General features: G+C 33.8%; 2 protein-coding genes and 1 long non-coding RNA gene across 3 annotated transcripts; 2 read left to right on the top strand and 1 right to left on the bottom strand.

Moving 5' to 3' along the window:
* The first annotated feature begins 5289 nt into the window (after nt 1–5289).
* LOC130746241 (probable WRKY transcription factor 46) lies at nt 5290–8180 on the top strand. The gene is made up of 3 exons (XM_057598798.1): nt 5290–5952; nt 6061–6189; nt 7196–8180. The coding sequence occupies exons 1-3, from the start codon at nt 5642–5644 to the stop codon at nt 7785–7787; spliced, it is 1032 nt and encodes a 343-aa protein (XP_057454781.1). The 5' UTR covers nt 5290–5641; the 3' UTR covers nt 7788–8180.
* A 2788-nt stretch (nt 8181–10968) lies between these two features.
* On the top strand, nt 10969–12311 carry LOC130746240 (uncharacterized). Its single transcript, XR_009022068.1, has 2 exons — nt 10969–11852; nt 11955–12311. It is a non-coding gene; the product is annotated as an uncharacterized LOC130746240 (long non-coding RNA).
* A 1829-nt stretch (nt 12312–14140) lies between these two features.
* LOC130746239 (hydroquinone glucosyltransferase-like) lies at nt 14141–15886 on the bottom strand. The gene has a single exon (XM_057598797.1). The coding sequence runs from the start codon at nt 15733–15735 to the stop codon at nt 14323–14325; it is 1413 nt and encodes a 470-aa protein (XP_057454780.1). The 5' UTR covers nt 15736–15886; the 3' UTR covers nt 14141–14322.
* Nucleotides 15887–26659: the final 10773 nt, after the last annotated feature.

Below are 26659 nucleotides of genomic sequence, written 5' to 3'. Positions count from 1 at the left end.
ATAGAACCAAATCAAAATTTTAACCGATACATAAGTCTTTATTATTGAACCAACTCATTTTGGGTACCACACCTTAATTTGGCTTAAGGTACCACAAAAAACATCTAAAAAAATAATATCCAAATCATCCAACAATGACAATTAGAACCATGCATAAAATAATCAAATATTTAAATCTAAGGTACGTAAGTCAGAACAAATCAACAAAACATCAACACAAGTTATGATAAATTTAAAATAAGAACAAATAAGTTACCAGTCATCCAAATTTAAAATCCTCCAACATCATTGAATTCAACACACTAGAATCATCATCATCACCATCAAGTTCTTCCTCAGATAAGATATTCATTGACCCTCCTAGATTAGGATCAAGGACCAAATTCTCAAGGTCCTCTGGAACTAACTCAACGATATCCTCAGTAGCATCCTTCTCACAATCAATCTCATTCTCCTCTACATCTATCTTTTTATGAGATCGCGTGAGAGAAGGAACGAGATGATGCTTCGTCGAGAGGAGGAGGTCGCGCAAGAGAAGGAGATCGGTCTGATGGCTTTGCGCGAGAGGAGGACGCAGAGGCTCAAAGAGAAGGGTGGAATCGCAGAGGCCCGAAGAGCAAGTAGAGAAGCTACGTAATGTCGAGAGAAGAAATAGGGGAAGGAACTAGGTAGCTTTTTCGACATTCTAGACCAAGTAAGCTTATCTCGTAATTTCGTGGTAATCTCGTGAAATTACACAAGATTAAGAGATATATCTAGATATTACCCGAGATATGGAAAAACAGTTACTACCCCTGCTGATCTTGTTTTTTATACGTGATATTGTAATATCGCAAGAGATTAAGAGATTTCTCTAAATTTTAATTCCCAGAATAAGAAAACGCGCACCATACGTTCCGAGTTTTTAGAAACGGATAAGGAAGCTAAGTGAAGGTATTATAATCTATTACTACAATAAAAAAGTGGAAAATTGAGTTTTTGAAGTTTCAAATTAAACCCTTATCATTTTTAGTACAGATAATAGTAAGTTAGTTTTTTATTCCATTCTAAGACCATTTCTTTGGAAGGATATGAATGTGCACGTTTTCTTCTCGAGTAAAGAAATAATTAACCTAGAAATGATGATGCTGAAGTTCGATACCATTGGTGTTAGTTTTTATATATATTTTTCTTTTGCCTATCCAAAAGGAAAAGGAAAGTTGAAGTGCCAACGCGTTTACAAGAAACCGAGTAGAATATTATACTCCCACAAGCAAATGAAACTAGGTACTTTGGAGAGCTGCTGGTTATGTTGTTTAATATAATGCTACAAGTCTACAATAGTAAAGACTACAGAGTGGTGTTTGCTAACAAACTGGAACAAAAAAAAAAAGAGAGAAAAGGACAAAGAACAGGATAATGATCATTTTTCTGTTGTTGAATTTTGATCTTGAAGCTGATGATACGGATATTTTAAAATACTAAGTATTCTATAATCTGTATGTCCTTATAAATTTTATTAAATTTTCATGTAGTAGGCTTTTACACACAATAAATAAAAATCATGGATTTTTTATATGTTTAAATGAGTTTCTCCTCAATAATAATTGCTAGCTTTTGTAAAATATTACCAGATTTAATTACAAATTTAAATAAAATATAAAAAATATTAAGTTATAACAACTATGTGTCAATTAATCTAAGATGAATCTTCCGATGAAACAAAAAAAAATGTTAATCTATGATGATAACTGGTTACGTGATTAGTAAGTACAAAAATTTAAAATTATTTAAGTTTTTTTGGAAGTACAAATTTTTTATTAGAAATTTTAAATTATAAAATTTTGTTTTAAAATCTTAATATAGGGAGTTATCTAAATCACCTAAAATTTAAGTGACACAATAATATTTTGATATGTGTTGTATGGAAAATTCTAACTCATAACGCATGTTAGAATATTATAGGATCACCCAAGACCAAAATAATTTTATGAAATATTTATTTTATGTGATCCCTTACAAAAAAAATTATTTCAATAACCCTTCTTATTAGAATTAAGATTACATAACAAGAGTATGTTTGGTTTGAAAAAACATTTTATATGTTCCTTTTCCAAAAATATTTTCCTTATCCATATTCATTTTTTTAAAAATAGTTTTCATTTTTTAATTTTCAAAAATTAGAATATATATATATATATATATATTTTATTTACATTGCCACAACTATCATCAACAACCTCCACCGCCATCATTGTCATCTCTGCCACCCCACCAGTACTGTTGTTATCATGCTCACTGTTGCCGCCACAACAAACCTCAACTAACACCACCAATGTTAGAAGTCTCACATTGACTAGAGATGTAACCAAACAAGTGCTTATAAGGGTAGAGCAACCCTCAACTCTTGAGCTAGTTTTTTGGTTGAGTTAGGTCTTCCTAATTCTAATATGTTATTAGAGCCTATCATAGATCTATATGCAGTGGAAAATCCCCATAGTTGAGCCACCCGTTGATGTTAATTCCACGCTCCAGATGTCCAGCCCTAGGCGTGAGGGGGTGTGTTAGAAGTCCCATATTAGCTAGAAATGTGGCCAGACAATTGCTTATAAGGGTAGAACAACCCTCAACTCTTGAGCTAGCGTTTGAATTGAGTTAGGCCTCCCTAATTCTAATAACTACTGCTGCCATCACCTCACCACCATCGCTCTTTTCATTTCACTACTTTCAATTATATTCACTCTTATCGAAAATTTAAATGTGTTTTTTTTTTTTCTCTTTTGACCGTATTTAAAAAAAAGGATATCAACCAAACATAATTAGCTTTATTTATTTTTTAGGGTTAATGGTCAAATTAGTCCCTAATTTTATAAACAAGTTTAATTTTAGTTTTTCGGTGGGAAAGTAACGTTCAGTGACAGTCATTTTTACAATTATTGAGTATTTTTTACTACCACTGAACGTCACTTTTCCACTGAAAAACTAGAATTAAATTAATCTACAAAATTAAAGACTAATTTAACAATTAAACATTTTTTTAAATAAAAATAGAAAATAAGGAAACCAAACATGTCCACCTCATTTTTTCAACAACTAGCCAATTTTGTTTACTGATAAAAAGCCAACTTCAATGCAATACGTTTTGAGGAAATTAAATAAAATAGCAGCATTCACGTTGATAGAGACATACATTCATTTAATCTGGTCTTCAATATCAATTTGCATCTTGAATCTCGATGTATAAATTAAATAGTATTTATATCTAGAAGCTAGTTAGCCTTTGATGTTTATCTTTTGAGTTATGCATGTGCTTATAAAAAAAATCTTTGAAGTTATGCAATTCAACTAATTCAGTCATTTTGTAATTTTTGTTCTCTTTTCTTGTTTTTAAGGATGTACCCCTTTACTCCCTTGTAATTTTTTGGCCTATAAAAAACGTAATTCAATTAATTTATATATAATATTAACATTTTTTTGTGTGGAACTGGAAATTACACATTGACATGCATATCAAAATTCTATAAAGTGGCTTGCTAGTTGCTAGGCCTGTTTGGCGTTGGCGGCTTATTGGGCAAATATAGTATATTTTTGACAGAAAGGCAAAGAGATTTTCAAATATTATACTGGAAGTCTAAAACTTAACACTTTATGATTTTATTTAATAAATATCAACTTGAATTCGTTAGTTATTGTATACAGTTATATAACTTATATTGTAGAGATAATTCATCACGAGTCAGTGTTGTTGGGAGGCATGTGGTCTTGGGCAGTATTCATATATAGAATACAGCCAATCCAATTATATATACACAACTGACAAATCCTCTTTTTCTTGTTCCATTATGTTTATGAATAAAAAGGAATATTCGATTACTCCATGAAAATTAACTAATGCAATTGCCTCAGGCTTTGTGTAGTTTTTTTAAGGGAAGGAGGGGGAGACTTTGAGAGGGGAGGGAAGGGAGTGCAAAAAAGAGGGCAAGTTTTCTTTCTTGTTTGGAAGTTAAAATCCCACACAAATTTTCAATTTGGAATTCATATAAACAAAGTTAATAACAACTTTTTAAAACTGAAAACCACAAAAAAAAACTAAATTTGATCAATTTATAAAATTTGAAACTAATTTTAGTTTTAAAACAATTTCAAAACATAAAATAAAAATCCAACTTAAATGAGATCTAATTAAGCATACTATTTACATGGTTGTATATTTTCTTTAATGATATTCGTACTTACTGTTTTCTGATTATTCAATCAATATACGTAATTTGTGACAATTTTTGACTAACACAAACTATAAAGTTAAAAAAAGCATGAGAATCAAAGTGTAAAACCTCCGCAAAATGTGTGTAAAGACTTATCAAACTTTATAGCAATCCTACACATTCATTATCATACATTTTTAACTTTGTAGTTTGTCACGGTTAGAATAGTCACAAATTGCATGTGTCAATTGTATGGTTAGAATACATATCAAGACTGTCTCTTTTTGTTTTCTATCCAATAAATACTTTGCCCAACTGGAATGGTTTTAACTTTTAACTATTTAAATGCACATAAAGTATTAAGATTTAAGAAGCATATTCAATTCATTAAAAAAATCAACCACTTTCCTTCATTCACTGCTATAGCCCTGGCCTGCATGTTGTAATGTTATGTATCTGCAAAGATATTATAATAACTATCACCATCGACGGGCGTAAGCAAAATGTTTTGCATTACGCAAATCATACATCACTTCACTTTCCCCTTGTTGAATGCCACTCAAATTAATACGTTAATCATTGCCAAATAAAGCTATCTAGATATAAAAAACACATTCAAGAGTGAGAAAAGAAAACTGAGAAGATGATCATGTGTTTGAAATTGAAATTCTATTCTAAAATATGGATGCAACCAAGAATCTTCAGCCCTTATTCCGCGTTGGTTCTCACTCCCTCGTGGGAATGTACAGCACACCGTGTCTGCCCTCTCTTTCACTTTTCTAAAATTTCTTGACCCATTCAAGGGGTTGTGACTATATAGAGTTTTCACACTTGGAAATTGTCAATAATTTCATCACCAAATTCATACATTACTCTCTTTTTCTTTTGCTTATAAAAAAAAACTCTCTTTTTCTTTTTTCCTTTTTTCCAACAGGAGAATTTAATAGAATCTACCTTTATATCTAAGGCCTCATAACAAGGGACCCCACATTTGTAGAAAACTACTCACATAGTTTTGTTTAGTCAAATCTACCTCTTTTCCTTCCCTTTTCTTTCCTTTATATCTCCCTTTCCTCTCACCTTCTTTCAAAGCACACCCCTCTTGCCCATTTCACACACATATATATATCTCCAATATCTTCTTCCTTATAACTCACCATCTCCTCATCAATCCCACTCCAAGTGTCCACTCATCTTCACTTGTAAATTTGAATGATCCATTTGCCACTTCATCATCACCTTACCACCTGGCCTAGTTCACTTGGACAATTTCATAAGAGTTTTCAAATTCCTTGTTCTTCATGCTTTTGCCAAAATAGCAACACTAAATCTTATCCTGCATATTCTCTTTCCAAATTAGTCCTATAATCTCTTGCAATCCTCAATTAATCAGCAAGACTTTGCCCAAGGTTTCAGCAGCAACTCAAAATTGCTATTAGTTATTTCATCTTCACAAAATGGAAGAGAACATGAAGTGTGAACAAGTTGGTTTGATTGGTGAGCTAATGCAAGGGAAGGAGCTAACAAAGCAGCTTTGTGACCATCTGATTTCATCATCATCATCATCCAATGTAACTAATGAAGTCTTAATTGAGAAAATACTTTTCTCCTATGAGAAAGCACTCACCATGCTGAACTGGAAGGCTAATGTGGAGGACAGTAAGATGAGCAATGGTACCATGATGGATTCTCATTGTTCTTATGATGGGAGCCCCAGAAGTGAGGTCCTGGACCCAGAGGTTAAGCACAAAAATGTTTTCAAGAAAAGGTAATGTCAATAAGTTACCAAATTAATGATTCCTTTTCAATTGGGATAAACTTTTAAGGTTCATGATTCTTATTTCAATCTGGGATTCTTTGAATTTGTGGGATGCAGAAAGACCATGCCTAAGTGGACAAGCCAAGTGAGGGTTTGCTCAGGAACAGCTATTGAGGGGTCTCTGGATGATGGTTATAGCTGGAGAAAATATGGACAGAAGGATATTCTTGGAGCTAAGTTTCCAAGGTATAGGAATACTTTTTACCTTATACATTCTTTTATTGTGAATTTTGTAGTTAGAAGTTTTTCTTTTTATATATACAAGTTTCACCTTTGATATAGGATGGTGTTTTAAGTTATATTTGGATCCCGTGTTAGACATTAGTGTAAACAGACGTTAGCACTAACTTTAAAATAAAAGTAAACTTCAATCACTATAAATTGAGGAAAAAACGCATTTATTTTAGATCTATTTGGTATCTAAGCATGTACTCACTCCGTTCCTAATTATAAGCTAAAGTTCAAACTTATGTTTTGTCACTAAATATAAGCTAAAGTTGTAAAAGCTAATATTTCTTTCCATACTTACCCTTGCATTTATTGGTTGTTCAATTCCAATATTTTGAAATTAAAACTCACTTTATTCTCTTTCCTCTTCTCCTACTCACTTAAATATGGTTAAATATGAAAGATTGTACCATTTTTTAAAAAATCAATGCATCAGTTAAGACTTTCTTAATAAGTGTGATTTTTACAACTTTAGCTTATAATTAGGGACGGAGGGAGTACTTAATCAGTACTAGAGGTCACTTGGTCAAGTAGCTAATGGACCTGCAAAGAGGGAAATAATCAAATAATCAAATTTAAGGACAAGGTGTCTATTAAAGACTATTATTTAATTTCAACTTATCCAAAGGAAAGGACATAGATGGTTGGATTTAATTCACTGCAATTCATGCTTTGTGATTAATGCACCATGTGGCATTTACTGAGTCCCCTTTCCACTTGCATAGTGGAAAGATAATAACATGACCTTTATTATTACCCCTTTTGTCATTCTTTACTTTTGGACACACACTAAAAGTCTGAAAATGACTTTTATCAAAGCTACTAAGAAAATCACATTCGCTGTTCAATAATAGTCCTAATGTTCCCTAAATTAGCAAGAAAAAAGAAAGCATTATGTTTTTAAATCTTATTATTGTTCTCATAGCTATATGTTTTTCTGACTAAATTTGGTTTTTCAATACAGAGGATATTACAGATGCACTCACAGAAATGTGCAAGGGTGTCAGGCTACTAAGCAAGTGCAAAAGTCAGATAAAGACCCAACTATGTATGAGATAAACTACAGAGGAAAACACACTTGCACCCAAGCTAGTCATGCAAACAAGGCATCCCCATCAACAAAAGTAAAGGTGGGCTTGGGAGAAAATAAGCACCATATTCTAACCCATCAAAAGAACCAACCACAACAAGAGAAAACAGAACAAACCCAAGAGAGAGTTTTGTCTTTTGGATCAGAACTTGAACTCAAAATTGAGGACTTGGACTACAAGGAGGACACATTCCCATCATTTTGCTTTTCTTCTCCATCAATAGGATCTGAACAAGAGGACAACAACATATTCTCTGAAAACAATTTCATTGAAAGCTTTTCTCCTCCATACATATCTCCTGCTACATCAGAACTAGTCTTGCATACCTCAGATTTTGATGTCACAGAGATTATTTCAACCCCAACCTCAGTTACCAATTATGAAATGATAGATTTAGATCTCTTCCTTGACAACATGGATTTCGACACGGTTTTCCCAATCAACACCACAGAACTTTGCTCTTGATATCAATTGTCCCACTTCCAAGTTAACCGTTATGCTAAGATATCTGTTGGCATCGCTGCAAACCACGTCATTGCGCTCAAGTGGTATCCAAACACAATACATGGTTCAAGTGCGTGCGGATTGATTGGTGATTTTTGTAGATCCTGACTAGCAACATAAAAGAGGAAGGAAAACTATAGTAATCATATATACAAATACAGTGGAACTTCCCTCTCATGCTAGTTAAGAGAGTTTTCTGGTGCCTATCATGTAATTTGAAAATGATTTGTAAGTTGTATGTAGGTGTATAGTGTTTTGAGGTTTCTCAATTTAGTTGTAACATAGTTACTTGTTTTCTGTCTTCTTCTGGCTCAAGCAATAGCAAGAGATTGTGAAATTAGTGAGTTTTTACCACATTTTGCTGTCTAAGATTGTGATGAATGCATTACAGAAAAGACATTTGCAGATTTTGGACACATCCTAATTAAATCATGCACTCTTTGCCAAATAAAAAGAAAAACTGTACAGTGCCCCTAGCTTCCTGATAAGAATTGCAATCTACAACTGTCAATTCATGTCTCAACCACACTCCAAATGGAATTTTGATTCTTCAAAAGGAAACAAACACATAAAGGCTAAAAATGAATGTGAATGCATTTTTCATGTTATGGTGTTGGTATATTGATGTTGTCTTGGTTAAACATGGATCCAAATTCCCAACCAAGTTTGTATCCCCACTTAACTAGCTATTGATATTCTCTTTAGCGTGATTGCGTGACAAGTGGCTGCAAAAGTGATTATTTTTTAAAGGTATCATTGCAAATCTTTATTATTTTGGTACTAACACAATTTTTTACTATTTGAATTCAGAAAATAATTACTTTTATCGGTGTATTATTGTTGCATTTTGCTATAAAATTTTCACCAAATTGTGTCATTCTTTTGAAGAGCGTATATAGTTTCATTTTATATGTCAGATATGATATGATAATAAAATTCTAACATTTATTCTTCATTCGTTTCTTTTTATAAGAACTCTATTAACATTTAGGTTTTTGAGGTTTTTGAGTACATGTAAGTTATAGTTGAGGGCTTACAGTTCATTCATTACTGCTATATTTTTCTCACTTTATCGGCTTTTATTGCCTTGTTATAAATACTTGCAAGGTTATCATTCTTTTTTTTTTTTTGGTCAATGCAAGGTTATCATTCTTGCATATAAGAAGAAAGCATGTGTGAAATAAAGCAAACATAGAAGAATTCCAATACTACAAGTAAAGCCCAATTCCAGGAAATAGGCCCAATATTTGGAAAATGGTCCTTTGGTATTTTAAAGGTATTTTTTTTTCTGTTGTTGGTTGTGGTTTGTACTGAAGTTGTCCTACTTAAGAGGTTCTTAGTGTTGTCGGCTTGACACTTTTCGGCGCCATTGGAGCCATGATATTGGCTTTCCTTGGAGTAGCAAAGATTGTAATTCTGACATAGCCATATGAGTTGTAAATGCTAGAGCATTGATTAAAAAAGGAAAATAAAGTTATTTTCTTGATAAGGTCATTTCCACCCCTTAGAAAGTCAGCTTGATCATGATTAAATTTAGGAGTTTAGGGGCTTTGTATGCATTTTAGTAGGTTAGCTACTTGTATCAGTTTGAGTGAGCATGCTTTGTTCTCAATTTATCAATCTTGTTGCATTGTAGAATCACTCTTCGAGATTTTATTACCACTATAGTGGAAGTGTTGCTGGCGGTATTAATATATGTTTCGTTGACAAAAAAAATAATGATTAAGATATATGACCTGCTACCAATGGAACCAGTGTGCCACCCCTCCCTCCACCACTTTTCGGGTTTTTGAGATGAGAGGGTTTAAGGTTTTTTCTTTTTTTGATGAATTTGAGTGGGAAGAGATTAAGAAAGAGAATGGTGGTGGGTGGAAGGAGGAAGGTGAAGAAGATGGAGGAGATTGAGCAACTGAATTTTTTATTTCTAGAAATGCAAATGCATGAGCTATGGATGATGGAAGAGGAAGAAGATGAAGGTGGAATAGGAAGAAGATAAAGATGGAAGTCGGGGACTAAATGTGATTATAATTTACAGGGACTAAAACTAATACTAAAAAGACTATGTGGTCATCCTCAACTGATTAAGCTCACCACGTGGATGATGATCTGATCAAAATTGAAGACACCTAGGCACAATGATTTAATTTGATGAAATAAAATTTATTATGGATGATATTTAAAAGATATTTTTTTTTCAGATACCCTATTTGATTCCTCTTACAAAATTAAGAACCTAAAACATATTTAAGCCTTATGTTAATGTCCATTATGACATTCCTCGTGAGTCCTGAGGGTTATTTGGTGGAAGACCTCCGACTAACCTAGTGTTTAGGGAAGTTCTAACCAAAATTGTTGCTAAGAGGGTACGTTGTCATTTGAGAGTTGTGATCTCATGAATAATTAAATCTTCACACCTCAAAAATGAGGTGTGGAGAGGTGGAGGAAGAGAAAGATAGGAAGAAAGGAAAGGGAAAGTAAATATGTGATAGGTAATTTGATTGATAGAGAAAAGAGAAATAGATAGAAATGAAGGTGGAAAAGAAATGAAGATGTGTGTATATATCATAACTCTGCTCTCATCCATGCGCGTCCTCCAAACCTCATTGGTAAAGATGCTTACATGCATATATTTTGGCAAAAAGCATTTATACAGTTATGGCTAGATAGACGGACTCGAGAGATAGAAGAAAAGATTATGTGAGATATGTGATTGAATCTATATCTATATACATATGAAAAGAAGGTTTTCTTCTAGAAGACCTATGCCACATGTCCCCTCCTAAGTAATTCATTTTCCCTCCAAACAAAAAAACATATTTTCACTTTTTTTGTCACATTAATTGCTATGTTCAATAATATCTATGACACCACTAACACAATAAATTAATAATTTGGAAAAAAAGTTTATAAAAATACAATTATATCAACATAAAAAAATTTATTTTGAAACCCGTTACTTCAGTTATTTTACTTTTTGTTACATTTACAAGTAAATTCTTTTTTTAAGAATAAAACACATAAGTATTACTTATAAAAACTATCAAAGTAAGGATATTAGTTTTTTTCTGAGAAAATGATATTAGTTCTTTTATGGTAGCTAAATTTTTTGTATAACTTTTAGTCCCTGAATTATTAGCTAAAAAATAAAAACAAAATTTACAAAATTATCATGTGGCTGCATGTATATATGTGCAATGCAAGCAACATCTACCCTAGCATACCACAAAAAAGACAAAGACAGGTTCCAAAACTTAGCATAGACAAAATCTACCCTTGGACCTTGGCATACCAAAAAAAAAAGAGACAAAAACATGTTCCAAACAGAAGACAACATTTCCCTCACGAAACCATTACAAGAAAGAAAAAAGCTTAATCCTCATATTAGTCCCTGTCTTTGTGTCGCCGTCTGAACCAGGTCCCTGACCGGAAAAATTTGTGGATTAAATCCCTCTCTTTAAAAAACGTTTGGAGCCAGTCTCTGCCGGAGCTTGGAGCTCCGGCGAGTGATGATGTAGCGTGCTGACTGTGTAAATGAAGCTGACATGGCACCCAAATTTTTTTTTTAATAAAATTACCTCCAAATTAATCAATTAAACTTATTAATGTCAAAAAAAAAATCAATTAAACTTATTAACTAAAAGTTAAATTAAAATTATTGATTTTGAATTATCCTAAAACTAACCAAGAATTTGAAACTCAAATTAGGGTTCCATTTCACCTTTCTTCCCCAATTTCCTCCGTCCTCTCTTCTTCTTCACCACCCCAACAACCACCACCACCAACAAAGTCCCTTGCTCTGGACGGAGCTGATGTCGCCGGAGCCGAGGCGGCGGGAGAATCGTTAACCGGAGAGGACGATGCGGCAGTTGGGGGACTCCGACCAGATCTTGTGGATGGTGTCCCACCGGGAGTCAGAGGAGGGCGCGTGGGGCTTGGCGGAGGCGGGTGGAGCGAGGTGGCGGAGGAAGAGCCTGTTAGGGTGGTTGTTTCAGTCCTTTTTTTGGAACCTCTGTAATAGGCTGGGAGGTGATGTTGTTTTCCTTTTTGAATTTTCTACACTGGTGCTGCTCTGTTTGTTTGCTGACGTGCCATGTCTCTGTTGTGGAATTCGTCATTTGCTCTCCTTAGGTGTATAACAGATCTGGTTGTGAGGGACCTTGAAGCATTGTCAGATACAGATTTCTAAGGAGAGAAATTTCTCCAATGGTACAGAAGCCGAGACCCATGGATCTAGTTCTGTTCTCAAATGTTTCTGCTTCATTTCTATCAAGAACTCGCAGTGCAACGGATGCAGTAGTACAACAAACTCGTACGTAGCAAGAAGAGGCCTGATTTTCTTGTTCAGCTTTTCAATGGATCCCCACTAAGAACATAGATTATTGGACCTTTTGTGGGGGAGAAAAACTTCACTAGTGAGTTTGTCTCCTCATAAATTGTAGACACCTTCAATTACAATACAAGTTTGTCCAATCCAATTTTGCAGTAGATTATTATAACTTAATTATGAGTTTCTCCAATATTCAACTGGGAAAGCCGGAAAAGGTTAAATTATTGTGAAAACCTTGTTGTAGTGTTATTTTGAGGTTTAATACAAATTCCTGATTAGATTCACTTTGCTAAAAAAATATTGAGGTGCATGCTTGTTGACTTGATGGTAACATCTTGCAGGGAACAAATCTGGGTTTTTCACTTCTGGGTTCTTTTCTTGTGTTTCTGGGATTTTTTTCTTCTCATTTTCTTCATCTCCATCCATTTTAATCTTGGAATCGTGGTTGGTTAAAAAAATAGGAATTGGAATCAGAGATGAAGATGAAAGATTTAGGTTCAAAAACTTGAAGATCTTCATGAAGATGAAGATAATTGAAAAAGGATGGATGATGAAGATGATTTAGGTTATGGGTTAATTTGGGGGAATTTGGGTTAATTTTGGGGGGAATTTGTTTTAATTATCATATGTGTAAATTAATTTTATTAAAAAAATGGGTGCCATGTCAGCTTCATTTACACAGTCAGCACGCTACATCATCACTCGCCGGAGCTCCAAGCTCCGGCAGGGACTGGCTCCAAACATTTTTTAAAGAGAGGGATTTAATCCACAAATTTTTCCGGTCAGGGACCTGGTTCAGACGGCGACACAAAGACAGGGACTAATATGAGGATTAAGCCAAGAAAAAAAAACAATTGTTTGTATGAAGGGGCCGGACTTGCTTACTATTTATATCCTTTAGGAGTTTAGGACCATTTGGTTGGCATGAAAATGAGAAAAGATAGATAACATAATTATATCCACTCATATTTCATTACTTCGATGTTTATTGTGTTATTAGGATAATATAATGCAATCATGTCTCTTATAATATTTCATTTTCTATGTGTAAAAATTTATTTTTAAGGAAAATTGTTTCATGATATTTTAAGACTATTTTAGAAAGATGTTATACAGTGTACTGTTATAAAGTTTCAGACTTTCAGTGCTTGGACTTCCGTGGAAATATAAAGTCGTGCTCTCTCTTTATTGTATGGGTGAAAAGTTCTCTTTAGGATGCTATCGGAGCTATTCATTGTCAGTTAGGTTCTTTATCCTACTTGAAAACATATGTGTTTTTCAACTTTTCATTGTTATGAATAAGCTGTTTACTCTAACGCACCATAAATCCTTAAGTATTCATTGAATTTATCTATTATAAATGACAATGACAATGTGAAATAGATTTGCACATGTGTTTAGTCAGAATCCACAAGTTTGTTCAATTTAAAAAAATTAAAATAAAAAATGAAGTGGTATAATTGGAGATTTGAAACTCTTTACAATTTTAATGTATAAAAATAAATTTGTTTTTATTTTTATCTCTGACAATATTTTTATTACTGTATATCAACACTACATGTGAATTTATTACCAAGAAAATGCTTTTCTAGTGGTAGACAAATGAGATGTCCTTAACTAACAGTGAGATAGCAACATCTAAATCCTTGGAAAGTCACCGCAATTTTCTCCTTGGTTATACATGCAGAAATAAAAACAAAAAAGCATGTAAATAGAAACTTGACCAAAATACCTGAATATTTTATCCAAAGGATTAAGTAAGAAAGAGAAAAGTATATAGAATTGGAAAACGTTACAAAAGAGAGGGTTTCCGGAGAGGATGGTAGCTAATTAAGGTGGAGGAGAAAGAGACACTTAAGTTCTAAATCTGATGTGACAAGTGTTAATAGTAGTCCAAAGAATGATTTGGCAGCGTTATAGCGCGCGCTTCAGGATTATTATATTATAATAGATAGATAGATAAATTGAATGAGAAATAGAGATAACATGACATTAAAGTTATCTCTTTGATATAATCACAAATGATTCAAATATTCACTCTTAACATAATGCACACCATGAAGTCTTCGTCAAAAAGCAAAAAAATAAAAATCAATACATAAGAACAATAAAAGAGATAGAGAATTGAAGAAGTTAAAAGCGCACAAGACTTCACTTTGATAATGTTGTTTAACCCTTCTTCCACTTGAGAGCTAATTGGAATATTTGGTTTGTTGAAGACCCATTTTCCTTTAGAGTTGTAGCAGCTGCCTCTTTGAGATCCTTCATTTTGCAACGAAGCTTCTTACCTTCCTCACCTTGCATCAACGTCCTCACAACTCTCGCAATTTCTACCAACTCCACCAACCCATTCTCCCCTACCTTTGGCCTCAGTGCCACCTTCACGTCCTCAGTGACCAAGACCGCATTCATCCTCTGCTCTGCATAGAGTGGCCAGGCCACCAGAGGCACCCCATTCGCCACACTTTCAAGGACGGAGTTCCAACCACAATGACTCAAGAATCCACCGATGGAAGCATGGCTCAACACTTTTGCCTGTGGTGCCCAATCAAGAACCAACAACCCTCTCTCTTTGGTCCTTTCCACAAAGCCTTTCGGCAAAAAATCAAGAGGGTCAGTTTGGCTCTCATTAGAGAAAAAAGAGGCATCAGCAACCTCATCATTTGGGCTCCTCACAACCCACAAAAACCTTTGCTCACTCCTCTCCAACCCAAGAGCTAGTTCTATAGTCTGAGCACGAGACAGGGTCCCACCGCTACCAAAACACACAAATATAACACTGTCTCGTGGTTGTGCATCCAACCACTCCAAACACTCACTCGCCCCGGTTTGAGCTGAGTCTTCATTCACCACCGGTCCAACCGTGTAAACCGGTGGCCTGCCTGGTTCATCCTTCTGCAACAACTCAATAGCCCCCGGCTCAAGCTCTGGGAAGCTGTTCTCGATGATCCCCTCAGCCAACCTATAGCGCTTGGAGTGGTGGAGGAAACACTTGTAGTCATCGTTGTTTCGGTCTTGAACCTGTTGCAACAGATCTTTCCCGTGAACCGGGACACAACCAGGAATTTTGACCAGGTCAGGGAGGTCCCTGAACTGGCACTGATACTCCTGGTCGAGGAGAGGTAAGTTATATAAAGAGAAGGACAAGAGCATGGTGGTGGAAGTGAAGTAGAGGTAAGAGGGGATGTTAAGTTCGGTGGCTATGTCAAAGGCGTCAGTGCCCACGAGGTCGACAAGGAGGGCAGCAACTTGTTGTGACGCCGTGAGAGAGAGGAGGGCATGACGGAGAGAAGCGAGAGAGCGGTTGATGGTGAGAGATAGGATGTACAAGATTTGGTTGTTGGGTGGAATGTCAGAGTCAGAGAGGGTGACAGGAGGGAGGAAGACATGGGAAATGCCATGTGGGAGGGAGTTGAGTAAGGTGGTTTGAGTCTTAGAGGGTTCAGAACCATCGTTGGGGATGAAGATGGTGACTGGGAGGTTATGGTGGCGGAGGAGTCTCTTGGCGAACTCGATGAATGGGATGAGATGTCCCAAGCCTGGACTTGGCATCATGGCCACTAGTGGTTGTTGCCCTTCCATGGAAGCAAGTAGGAAGGGACTATAGGCAGTGTTATTTGAGAATTAATGGAAATAATATTGGTGGAGTACTAGGACAATGAAGGAGGGAGGGGGGAGGATTTTATTTATACAGAGGGTGTTTGATTGATTGTTAATTGTTGGCCAAAGCTTAGCAAATTCTTCTCCAATTATCACTTTCTAGAAAAATGATTAATACTTTCCGATCCCATAATTGATACTATCATCTCCTGATTGTTTTTATGTCGCCCATATTTTAAAATAAAAAACACTTATTATATGCTGAAATGTATTTTTTATCAAAATAACAAGGGCAATAAGTATTGAATGGTAAACCATTTGAAATTGGATCGGAGAAGCTAACTAACCACATAGACTATTCGTAATAACCCTAGGGAACCGTAGGATACACGGAATTTATTTGAATAACCTAAGTCAAATAAATGGGAGTTAAGCTAACTAACCCCATAGACTATTCTTGGTGGAAATGCATTATTCTAATGTTTTATCCGTCCTTTTATAGATTAAGCTAATTAAATGAAATCCTTATAAAGATAGGAGAAGGTATAAGAATCAATCTCTAATGGGTGCAATTTAACTTTTTGATGTACCAAATTTTTTTTATATTAGCATTAAGCAATGTCTCATTTTTTTTTTAAAAAAAAGGACTACAAAGTCATTTTTTAGGGGAAATTATATCTGCACCAATGAAATTACATAAAAGTTTACATTTTTCTCCATGTAATTATATTTTATCATATTTTCATGCAATTCATTTTTGTGTGTAAATACTTTTGTTCGACCCCAGGTTACGTTGCTTATGGGGTTAACTTCTTGCTTTGCCATCTTCTCCCTCTCATCGGTTGTGAGTGAAGAGTTTTTATCCTTTACAACCACTTTATTTTCTATTTGTTATGAAATATATGGATGTCCATCAAGGTTAAGAGTCAATGGGCTAGGCCTACATGTATACTTGTTCAACACTCCAAACCTAATAATATAAATACAAGGGAGTCTGCACCTAGCAGAGTATATCTATCACACTATTTCTCTATCTCTTGTTCCTCTCTTCTCCTACCTTATTCACTTGCTTACTCTTTATTCATAACACGTTATCAGCACGATAGTCTCTCCTTAATTCCTAAGTGAAAGAGTAAGTACCACTTCCAGAGTAAGTATCACATCCATGTGGAAGGTTATAATTTTTTTTTTCTTCTTCTTCCTTCTCCTTCTTCTTCGAATTATTTATCTATGAGTCCATAAGTACCATATTAATAAATATGAATCTTGAAGATTCATAGTCTTACAGTCCAGAAGCACTGTAATTGAATTATTTTGCATGAATCAAGAAGATTCATAGCCTTACAATCCAGAAGCACTGTAATTGAATTATTTTGCATGAATCAAGAAGATTCATAGCCTTACAGTCCAGAAGTACTGTAATTGAAATATTTTGAATGAATCAAGAAGATTCATAACCTTACAGTCCAAAATACTGTAATTGAATTATTTTGCATGAATCAAGAAGATTCATAGCCTTACAGTCCAGAAGTACTGTAATTGAAATATTTTGAATTAATCAAGAAGATTCATAATTATTTTGCATGAATCAAGAAAATTCATAGCCTTACAGTCAAGAAGTACTGTAATTGAAATATTTTGAATGAATCAAGAAGATTCATAACCTTACAGTCCAGAATACTGTAATTGAATTATTTTGCATGAATCAAGAAGATTCATAGCCTTACAGTCCAGAAGTACTGTAATTGAAATATTTTGAATGAATCAAGAAGATTCATAACCTTACAGTCCAGAAGTACTGTAATTGAAATATTTTGAATGAATCAAGAAGATTCATAACCTTACAGTCCAGAATACTGTAATTGAATTATTTTGCATGAATCAAGAAGATTCATAGCCTTACAGTCCAGAAGTACTGTAATTGAAATATTTTGAATGAATCAAGAAGATTCATAGCCTTACAGTCCATAATACTGGAATTGAATTATTTTGAATGATTCATGAAGATTTATAGTCTTACAGTCCAGAAGTACTGTAATTGAATTATTTTGAATGAATCCTGAAGATTCATAAAAAAATAAAATATATATATATATATGAGTTTTGAAGATTCATAACCTACGGGTCTGGAAGTACCGTAGTTGATTTTTTTTTTTGATAAGCCAAAAGAATATATTGAATGAAGCACAAGGGGTACTTCAACCCAATACAAAGAGAAAGAATGGTAAAGAAAAAAGAAGCAACTAACTAAGAACTTACAGCACAAAGGCTAAAGAAACCGTAGTTGATTATCTAAAATATGAATCCTGAAGATTCATAAAGATCATATCCGAATTGTATTGAGATATATTCTCTTTGAGCTATGAGTCAAGAAGTATCATAGCATGAATACACAAAGAACAGTTCATGAAGAACTAGAAATTTATATGAATATCAAATCTCAAAAGGATTCAATAGATTTATTGGATATTTGAATGTATGAGAGAAATTGCTTTATATCTCTATACATATCATTTAGTTGATTTGATCATTCCTCATTCCTCATTCCTTTCTTGACGTGAATGAAATATTATTGAATCTTTCCACTAGAAGTGGAAGAGATAAAGAAAGGTGATGAGATATATCATAACGGAAAGAGGTTAAGAAAAGAGTCATAAAATATACTATATTTTAATTATTTGAATTGATCTCTTTATTGAATTGAAAAATAAAAATAAAAAAATAAGTAATATGTACAGGTACAACAACTTTAATTTTGTTACTTTTAAAACAGTTGTATGATGAAAAGATTTTTTTAAAATATATATATATTTTGTGCTATCAATTTTGTCACATTTTTTTTTTCTTCTTCTTCTCAAAACTATCAATTATTTAAAGTCGTTTCTTTTCCATATTTTTTTTTAATATATGGATATCTTTTTATTATACTCATTGATTCATAAAGGAATATATTCTCAATTTATGTTTATAATGAGTGCTTAATTTTAAAACTAGATACTACGGAAATTTTTTATATGATATCATTTGATTTTGTAACTCTTAATAAAATTAGAATCAAAGGGTAATTATTGATTTTGAATACATGTAGAAACATTTGTATGTGGACGTACTATTTTATTTAGTACATAAATTTTTATTAAATCTTAAGGGATTTTTTTTAATGTGTAAATATTTATGAGATCATATTTAGGAATAATTATATGAGTTTGTTATAAAATTATTTTTGTTATTTATGATAAACAAATTTATTTACGTGTATTTCGACTTCCACCTTGTATGATAAAGGAATATTTAAACAAACTTAGTTGTTTGAAATAAACAAAAGAAGAAGACCTTATTATCTTTTGTCAATATTGATAACCCGAGGCTTATTCTATGTTTATCAAGTCCTTTTTGCCTCTTTATTCTACTTTTTGAGTCCTTCATTGAGTGTTGAGTCAAGTTGAGTCCATTTATAGTTCATAATTGCATTTGCATTAGTTTAGGTATTTTTAATTAATATTTTTGGTCTTTTTAATTAGTTTTTATTGAGGTTTAAGTCCTAAGGTCAGGTTTGATTTAGAGTCTTGAGAGAATATGAGAGTTGATTGCATATTAGAAGTTTTATTTGATGAGTTGAATGAAAGATTTCTGAATTATTGTGATTAAATGAGTGTTTCCATGAGTTACATTGGGGAAATGATGGTTTTTGAGATTCTTTGAAGGTTTCAGGTGATTTTGATGGCCAATGATGATGGTTGAAGGCAAAGTAATGAGTCATGATGATAGTTGAAGAAGGAGTTACAAAATTCGGAGAAGAATCTGATGAACCACGCATGTGCGCCGCCTATGCCACACACATGCGTGGTGGTTCTGCTGGAAAAAGTAAAGGAACATGAAGGCCACGCATGTGCGCCGTTTTGGCCACGCACATGCGTGGTAAGCAGACCTGGAAGTTTTTTTTTACAGATGATCCACGCATGTGCGTGGAGGAGGCCACGCACATGCGTGGCGGGCCGCCCAAAAGTCTATAAATTAGGATTTTGTGATTTCTTTTAGGTATCTTGTACTTTTTTGAACAAAACTTAGAGTTTTAGTTCCTTGGAGCTTGTGGGAGGCTTCTTGGCCCTCTTCTTTCAGGTTTTTGTTCATTTAGTTTACATTATGAATTCCCTAGCCATGCTTGGCTAGTTTCTCTTTGTACTTTGGGTGAAGTGAACCTTAGCTCTGATTATGGTTTAAACTTCTTATTTTCTTATATGAATAAAGTTTCTTTTCCATGTATCTTTTCTCTGAATCAATATTCTCTTGAGTGCACACAAGTGTTTTGCTTTCTTCTTGCACAACGGAAGTTGGTGAGGATTAAGGGACTTGGGATTAGATTGATTTGTTTGCTATCACTTAGGAATAAGGGTAGAAACTTATTGTGTTGGCCTGAACTTATAAACTTCATTCTTCAATTGAATTGACTAGGCACTAAGGCATTAGGTTTGGCAGATGAAATTGAATGATTTACTTGATTAAGGAATTAACAAGTAGAGGTAGAGGCTATAACATCATGGATAAGGATTCTGAACTTCATATAAGAATTGATTTGAGAACCATAATTGGACTAAGTGGAGCTTTGCCCAGGGTACTTCTTTATCTGAATTATAATTCTTGCTCTTCATCACAAGTGTGTTAAACACAACAAACCCTCAAACTTATATTGCTTTCTTTTTCACATTCTGAACACAAAACTCTTAGAAGCAATTGATGAACAACTATCCCTGTGGTTCGACAATCTTTTGTATTACTTCGATCAATCCGTACACTTGCGGAATTGCTATCAAATATTTACATTATAGTTCTTGAGGAACTATATCGTTATCATTATAAATGATAAAGTTGATTGAAAGAGATGTGTCTATCATATAAGCTACTGAAATAGCTATATTAAGGAATGATTGAGATATTCCCTGAAGTGAATATTTCAACAAACATGACAAAAGTTGTGATCCTTTTTAAGGCATGGGCAATTGTCCCTGAAGGACATCAAATGGTATATTTGATCTTGTTTCATTTGTTTCATGAAATGAAACTTTGTGGTGGCTCTCTAAACTTCAAAGCAATATTTCAAAAAGGGATCATTGACAATCTTGAAAATATCCATAGATCAGTAATCTTATATTTTTTCAAGAAACAACCCCAGATGCGGTTGCAATCCTATAAATGGTAGCCATGATAATGACTCCTTATATCAGAGTCTTCCTGACACAATGTGGTGGTCAGTCGACGTGTCCTATTGGCACGGTGATGAAGCAAATTGCAGTGCAATTGCTATTAGCTTGCTGAGGGGGAGCATAATAATATGTTTGTGACTCACACTTAGGGGGAGAATGTTGAGAATTAAAGTGTGAGTTACAGTCTCACATTGGCGCATGATCTCATGCTTTCTACTCCCCTTATCACCCCCTAAATTGATATCAAAGTATACAAATATAAAGAGTATATATAAACATTATTGTTAGATATTGCTTGGATCAGTAGTAATCCAGACATGTAAAGATGTCAAACCTATTGCGCTTTTCATGTGATGGATATGAGTTAAAGGAAATTATGAGATGTAATACTCATCTTGTGACACAACTGTCATGTACACAAATTCCTTATTAATTTGAAAGTCTTGAAGGACTTTATTTACATTTAATTGATGTAACGATAAACTATGGGTTGAAAATATCAAAATCCTTAAAGGATTTAAAACGTCAGAAAATTTTACTTCAAACATTTAAGTATTATTTTGAATAAGAAAGTTCTATATATGGAACAAATTGAATGTGATTGGCATGACCGGTTAGACCATCCCGAGTCTTATGATGCGAAAGTATATGAATTCATATGAGCACTCATCGAAGAACCTGAAGATTCTTCAATATAATGAATTCTTATATATTGTTCTCATGACCATTTAATAATTGGTAAAAGGATGGATTTAAATCCCTCATTATTCTTGAGTATATTCGATGTGATACATAGAGGTGTTCATAACCGAACCAATCCAAACAAAACCGAAAAACCGATCCAAAAAAACCGAAATCCAATCAAACCGAAAACCGAACAGACTTAAAATTGAAAAAACCAAAATTATTTATTGGATCGGATCGGATTTCGGATTTGATTTCCAAAACCGAACCAATCCAATCCAAACCGAACATTCACAAATATGTATACTTTTAGTTATACATATATCATTCCATTTACACTTACATAGTACATATTTATTGTATATATATTGATTATATCACACATGCATCAAAGTTTACTATATACATGCATCAAAGTAAACAATTATAATCATAATTTTAAAATATGTTGACTATGTTATAATTTATGAATGTTATATTAATGTTATAAATTATGTATCATTGTATTTATCATATATTATATATTTTTAAAATTTATACAACACAATTTCAAAGTATAAAAAAGTGAAACAAAAACCGAACAATCCAATCCAATCCAAACCGCTATAGATTGGATCAGATTGGTTCGGATTTGAATTTAGTAAAAAATTCATTGGATGACAAAATCATAAAACCGATGAGATCGGATCGGATGATTTTTCTCCTCAAAACCGATCCAATCCAATCCGCGAACACCCCTAGCGATACATGTGCACGTATTCACTCTTTTTATGAGTCATTTAAGAATTTCATAAATTTATCGATGCATCGACTAAATGACCAAATATATGTCATCAACTCTCAATATTGATAGAGTGAAAATTCCAACCTTGATCAAGTTGGTAAATGACATGATTTTGAATTATCTAGTTGCACATGTTCGTATTTAAATGATCTAGCTGATTTGTTTAGTTAAATGCCTCCTATTTATAGCTAGACAATTACATATGAGAACAAATATCCTTATTTATGGACATGTGATTTTGCAATTAGCAGCATTGACACGCATCAAGCTAACAATTCATTAGAATTCTCCATATTGTAATTGGTTCATGGTCAGGAACCTAATATCTTCCATCTAAAAATTTTCAATGTGCGTTATATATTTTCAATTGCTCCACCACAACGCACTAAGGTGGGACCACAAGGAAAGCTGAGATTATGTAATCAATTTGAACCATTACCGATAGATATTTCATATCTTACTTGTTGTTTCTCAGCATTAGGGGGAGAGGAAATTAAGCAGCTCTGAAAATTTGTGAAGAATGCATATGTACACTCGCACTATGAACCAGAAGTTCAAAAGATGCATTCTCTGACCTAAAATGAATTATTAAATTCCTTATATGCTGCAAATACCATTCTCTTACTTAATATCCCAGTTGGAAATTTATTATTAGACTAAGGCATGCCTAAAACTTGGTTCAAAAATATATATCCTGGAGAAGGATGATGGTCTTGTTGAGGAGGCAAATTATCTTGAAAAGTGTAGAGACTACAAAAATGTTTATTCCTCTTAAAGAGGTTCAGGTACCTGTAATTATTTATTGAAGAGATCTCATATGATTATGTCTCTACAAGTTGAAACAATGAACCAAGAATATGAAGAATTGTCGACATGTTGAAGTAGCGCTCAATGTTAGAAATATGTGCGAGAATCTTGAACAAACAAAAAAACGAATGGGTATGATTGGCCATAAATAGAAAGAAGCAATTCATTTGCTGAATTTAAGGGTCTTTGGACCTGATGTCTATACCCTAAAGGTATAAAGACGATAAGGCTTAAAGAGTACTTGGAGTTACAACTTATTTGTATGGCTCACTTGAGATTGATATCTATATAAAACTCCTTGAAGATTGTAAGATGCCTAAAGCACACAATACATGTTCTCAACAATGAACAAATTACTAGATTGAAGCAATCTAGATGATTATTTGCTTAAGGACGGTCACAAAATGACCCACCCAACTCATGCATATTTATGATGAGATGTGAGATTGCTTATGTCATAATTAATGTTAATGACAATGATTAATTGGGACTCTAGAAGAGCTACCAAAGCTGTAGATTTGCTAAGAAAGAATCTGAGATAAAATGGTTGAGAATGAAAATTTTGTCTAGCCTTATCAATTGAGTATCTAAAGGCTGAGGTATTTATGTACCAAAAGACTTATATTGTAAAGGTATTAAAAGGAATCTATATGGACAAATCATGTCCATTGTGTACTCTATTGATTGTAAGGTCATTAAATGTAAATAAAGATCCTTTTAGACCTTGAGAAAAGAATGAAGAATTACTTGGTCCTGAAGTACCATATCTTAGTGCTATCAGAGCATTATTGTATCTTGCTAGTCATACTCGACTTGATATATCATTTGCTATTAACTTATTAGCAAGATATAGTTCTTCACCTACACGAAGACATTGGAATGGAATAAAACAAGTCTTTTGTTATCTTAAAGGCATAATGAATATGCGTTTATTTCCCCCTTATATGTCCAAGCTTGATCTAATTGGTTATGCAGATGCTGGATATTTGTCTAAATATCTCAAACAGGTAACTTGTTTACATGTGGAGGAACAACCATTTCATGGAGATCTGTGAAACAAACTATGATAGCCACCTCAGCTAACCATGCAGGAATATTCGCATTACATGAGGCAAGACGAGAATACGTTTGGCTGAGATTCGTGATTCAATTCGTACTTGATATTGGTGATTTGTCCTCTGGAAAGATGCCGCCAACAACTATATATGAAGATAATACTACATGCACTGCTCAATCAAAAGAAGGATACATCAAGGGAGATGAGACAAAGCAAATATCACCGAAGCTCTTCTTCACTCATGATCTACAAAAGAACGGTGACATCGACATCCAACAAATTTGTTCAAGTGATAATTTAGCAGACTTATTTACGAAGGCTCTTCCAACTACAACATTTGAAAAGCTTGTGCAGAATACGGGAGTTCGTCGGCTCAAAGATCTCAATTGAAATGCATTGTACTCTTTTTTCCTTAACCATGTTTTTTTCCCATTGGGTTTTTCATGGTAAGGTTTTTAATGAGGCAATGTACAAAGACGAACTATAGAATGATGTACTCTTTTTCCTTCACTAGGTTTTTATCCCACTGGGTTTTCCTAGTAAGGTTTTAATGAGGCACATTCTTAAGGGATGGTCATCCAAGGGGGAGTGTTATGAAATATATGGATGCCCATCAAGGTTAAGAGTCAATGGGCTAGGCCCACATGTATACTTGTTCAACACTCCAAACCTAATAATATAAATACAAGGGAGTCTGCACCTAGCAGAGCATATCCATCACACTATTTATCTATCTCTTGTTCCTCTCTTCTCCTACCTTATTCACTTGCTTACTCTTTATTCATAACACTATTTTATTTTTATATAATTATTTTATCATATCACTTATTACATTTTTCATTTTTTTTATTCCTATCTTATTCTTTCTTTTTTGGAAGTCTATTCCTATATTATTCCTATCTTATTCTAAGTGCGGTAGAGGTAGGATGTAAGTTTATTACTAATATGATTTCAAATCCGAATGACTTGAGTTGATAGAAAATTTATATCCTTGATCGTGTAACACATTTATGTTTGGTTATTGTATCTCTGATACAGTATCCCAGATTTGGTGGAATTAATTAATATACATTTTGAAGCCTTTCATCTCATGCCACCAAAGTGGTGTTGAATTCTCATGTTTAAAAATATGAATTTACAAAAAATTATATTAGGTTAATTGTTTTAATGTCCATGTTTAGTGAAGGGTTGAGACTTGAGAGCGAGGGTTAAGAGAGAGGTTGAGAGCGAGGGGAGGAAACGAATGAAATTTTAGGGAAAATAAAATGAAAATTTTAAGGGGCAAGTACTTGGGGCGGATAGTAACCACCGCAGAAGGAAAAGAAAAGAAAAAGCAAAAATATCAATATTCGCCGCTAAGTATAATCCAATTGCCGCAAAATGTCGCCAGTCGCTTTATAGTAGCGGTTTAACCCAAACCACCGCAAAATGACCGCCGCTAGTTGCTCACTCTCTTGTAGTGTTCCTATAGTAAACAAGGACCTCACTATCTAACAAGAAAAGAACATAACAAAAACTAGGAAAAAAAATCAAAGATCCTCTTATATATCCATCATCAAACCAAAGCCATGCTTCGCTAGGGCGACAACAACTGCATTTGCTTCTTTGAAAACGTGCCCCTAAACAACCTTAGAGAACTGAAGCAAAATGCAACGAATTTGGCCCACAAGAAGAGCACGCATATGAGAACTGTCGCACCCTGAGTTTAAAAACTGGATACAGCAAGTCGAGTCTGATTCAATAACTATTCTATTGAAACACCTCTGATTCAATAGAGTAATTACTAAAACCATCAAATGGGGTGGGGTGGGTAGCTCACATGGTTGAGCTAAGGGTAATTGTAAGTGAAGGGACCCTGAGGAGAGATAATTTATACTAATTTACTAACAACTAATTAGATTTAGTTTTTTTTTTTGTTACAACAAGAAAATTATTAGATTTAGTTTGGGGACTATATATTTTAAATTTGTTTTTTCATATTTACCATTATTATAGATTTTCCTATTCTTATGCAATACCCCTTATGGTTCTTAACTTCTTACACCTCTGTTCTTATTTAATTATCCAAGGAGAGAAGAAACACACATATTAAGGAGCTCAATTAATAATATGGGTTAAATAATTTTTTCGTCCCTGAACTATAGCGAGTTTTTGGTTTCCGTCCCTCAATTAAAATTTTGATGGTTTTCATCCTTTAACTTAGTGAACCGTTTGATTTTCGTCCTTTGATCATGTTGACCGCTGATGTGTGCTGTGTAACGCTCCAATTTCTCAAGTGAGGAGTCACATTAGTAACCTAACAAAGTTTAAGGACTATTTCGTAATCCTAAGAAAACACGATAATTTTTTTCTTTTCAAAACAACTAAACACAG

This window comes from Lotus japonicus, chromosome 3 (genome assembly GCF_012489685.1).
Source record: "Lotus japonicus ecotype B-129 chromosome 3, LjGifu_v1.2".
Lineage (NCBI taxonomy): Eukaryota > Viridiplantae > Streptophyta > Magnoliopsida > Fabales > Fabaceae > Lotus > Lotus japonicus.
The sequence above is the reverse complement of the archived record's forward strand: the minus strand, read 5'-3'. Positions and strand labels throughout refer to the sequence as shown.

Excerpts from the sequence above, each read along its gene's own strand:
- LOC130746239 (XM_057598797.1), bottom strand. The coding sequence starts at position 15,735 with ATGGAAGGGCAACAACCACTAGTGGCCATGATGCCAAGTCCAGGCTTG.
- LOC130746241 (XM_057598798.1), top strand. The coding sequence starts at position 5,642 with ATGGAAGAGAACATGAAGTGTGAACAAGTTGGTTTGATTGGTGAGCTA. Across the intron at positions 5,953-6,060 it reads AAAAATGTTTTCAAGAAAAG|AAAGACCATGCCTAAGTGGA; the intron begins GTAATGTCAATA and ends TGTGGGATGCAG. Across the intron at positions 6,190-7,195 it reads CTTGGAGCTAAGTTTCCAAG|AGGATATTACAGATGCACTC; the intron begins GTATAGGAATAC and ends TTTTCAATACAG.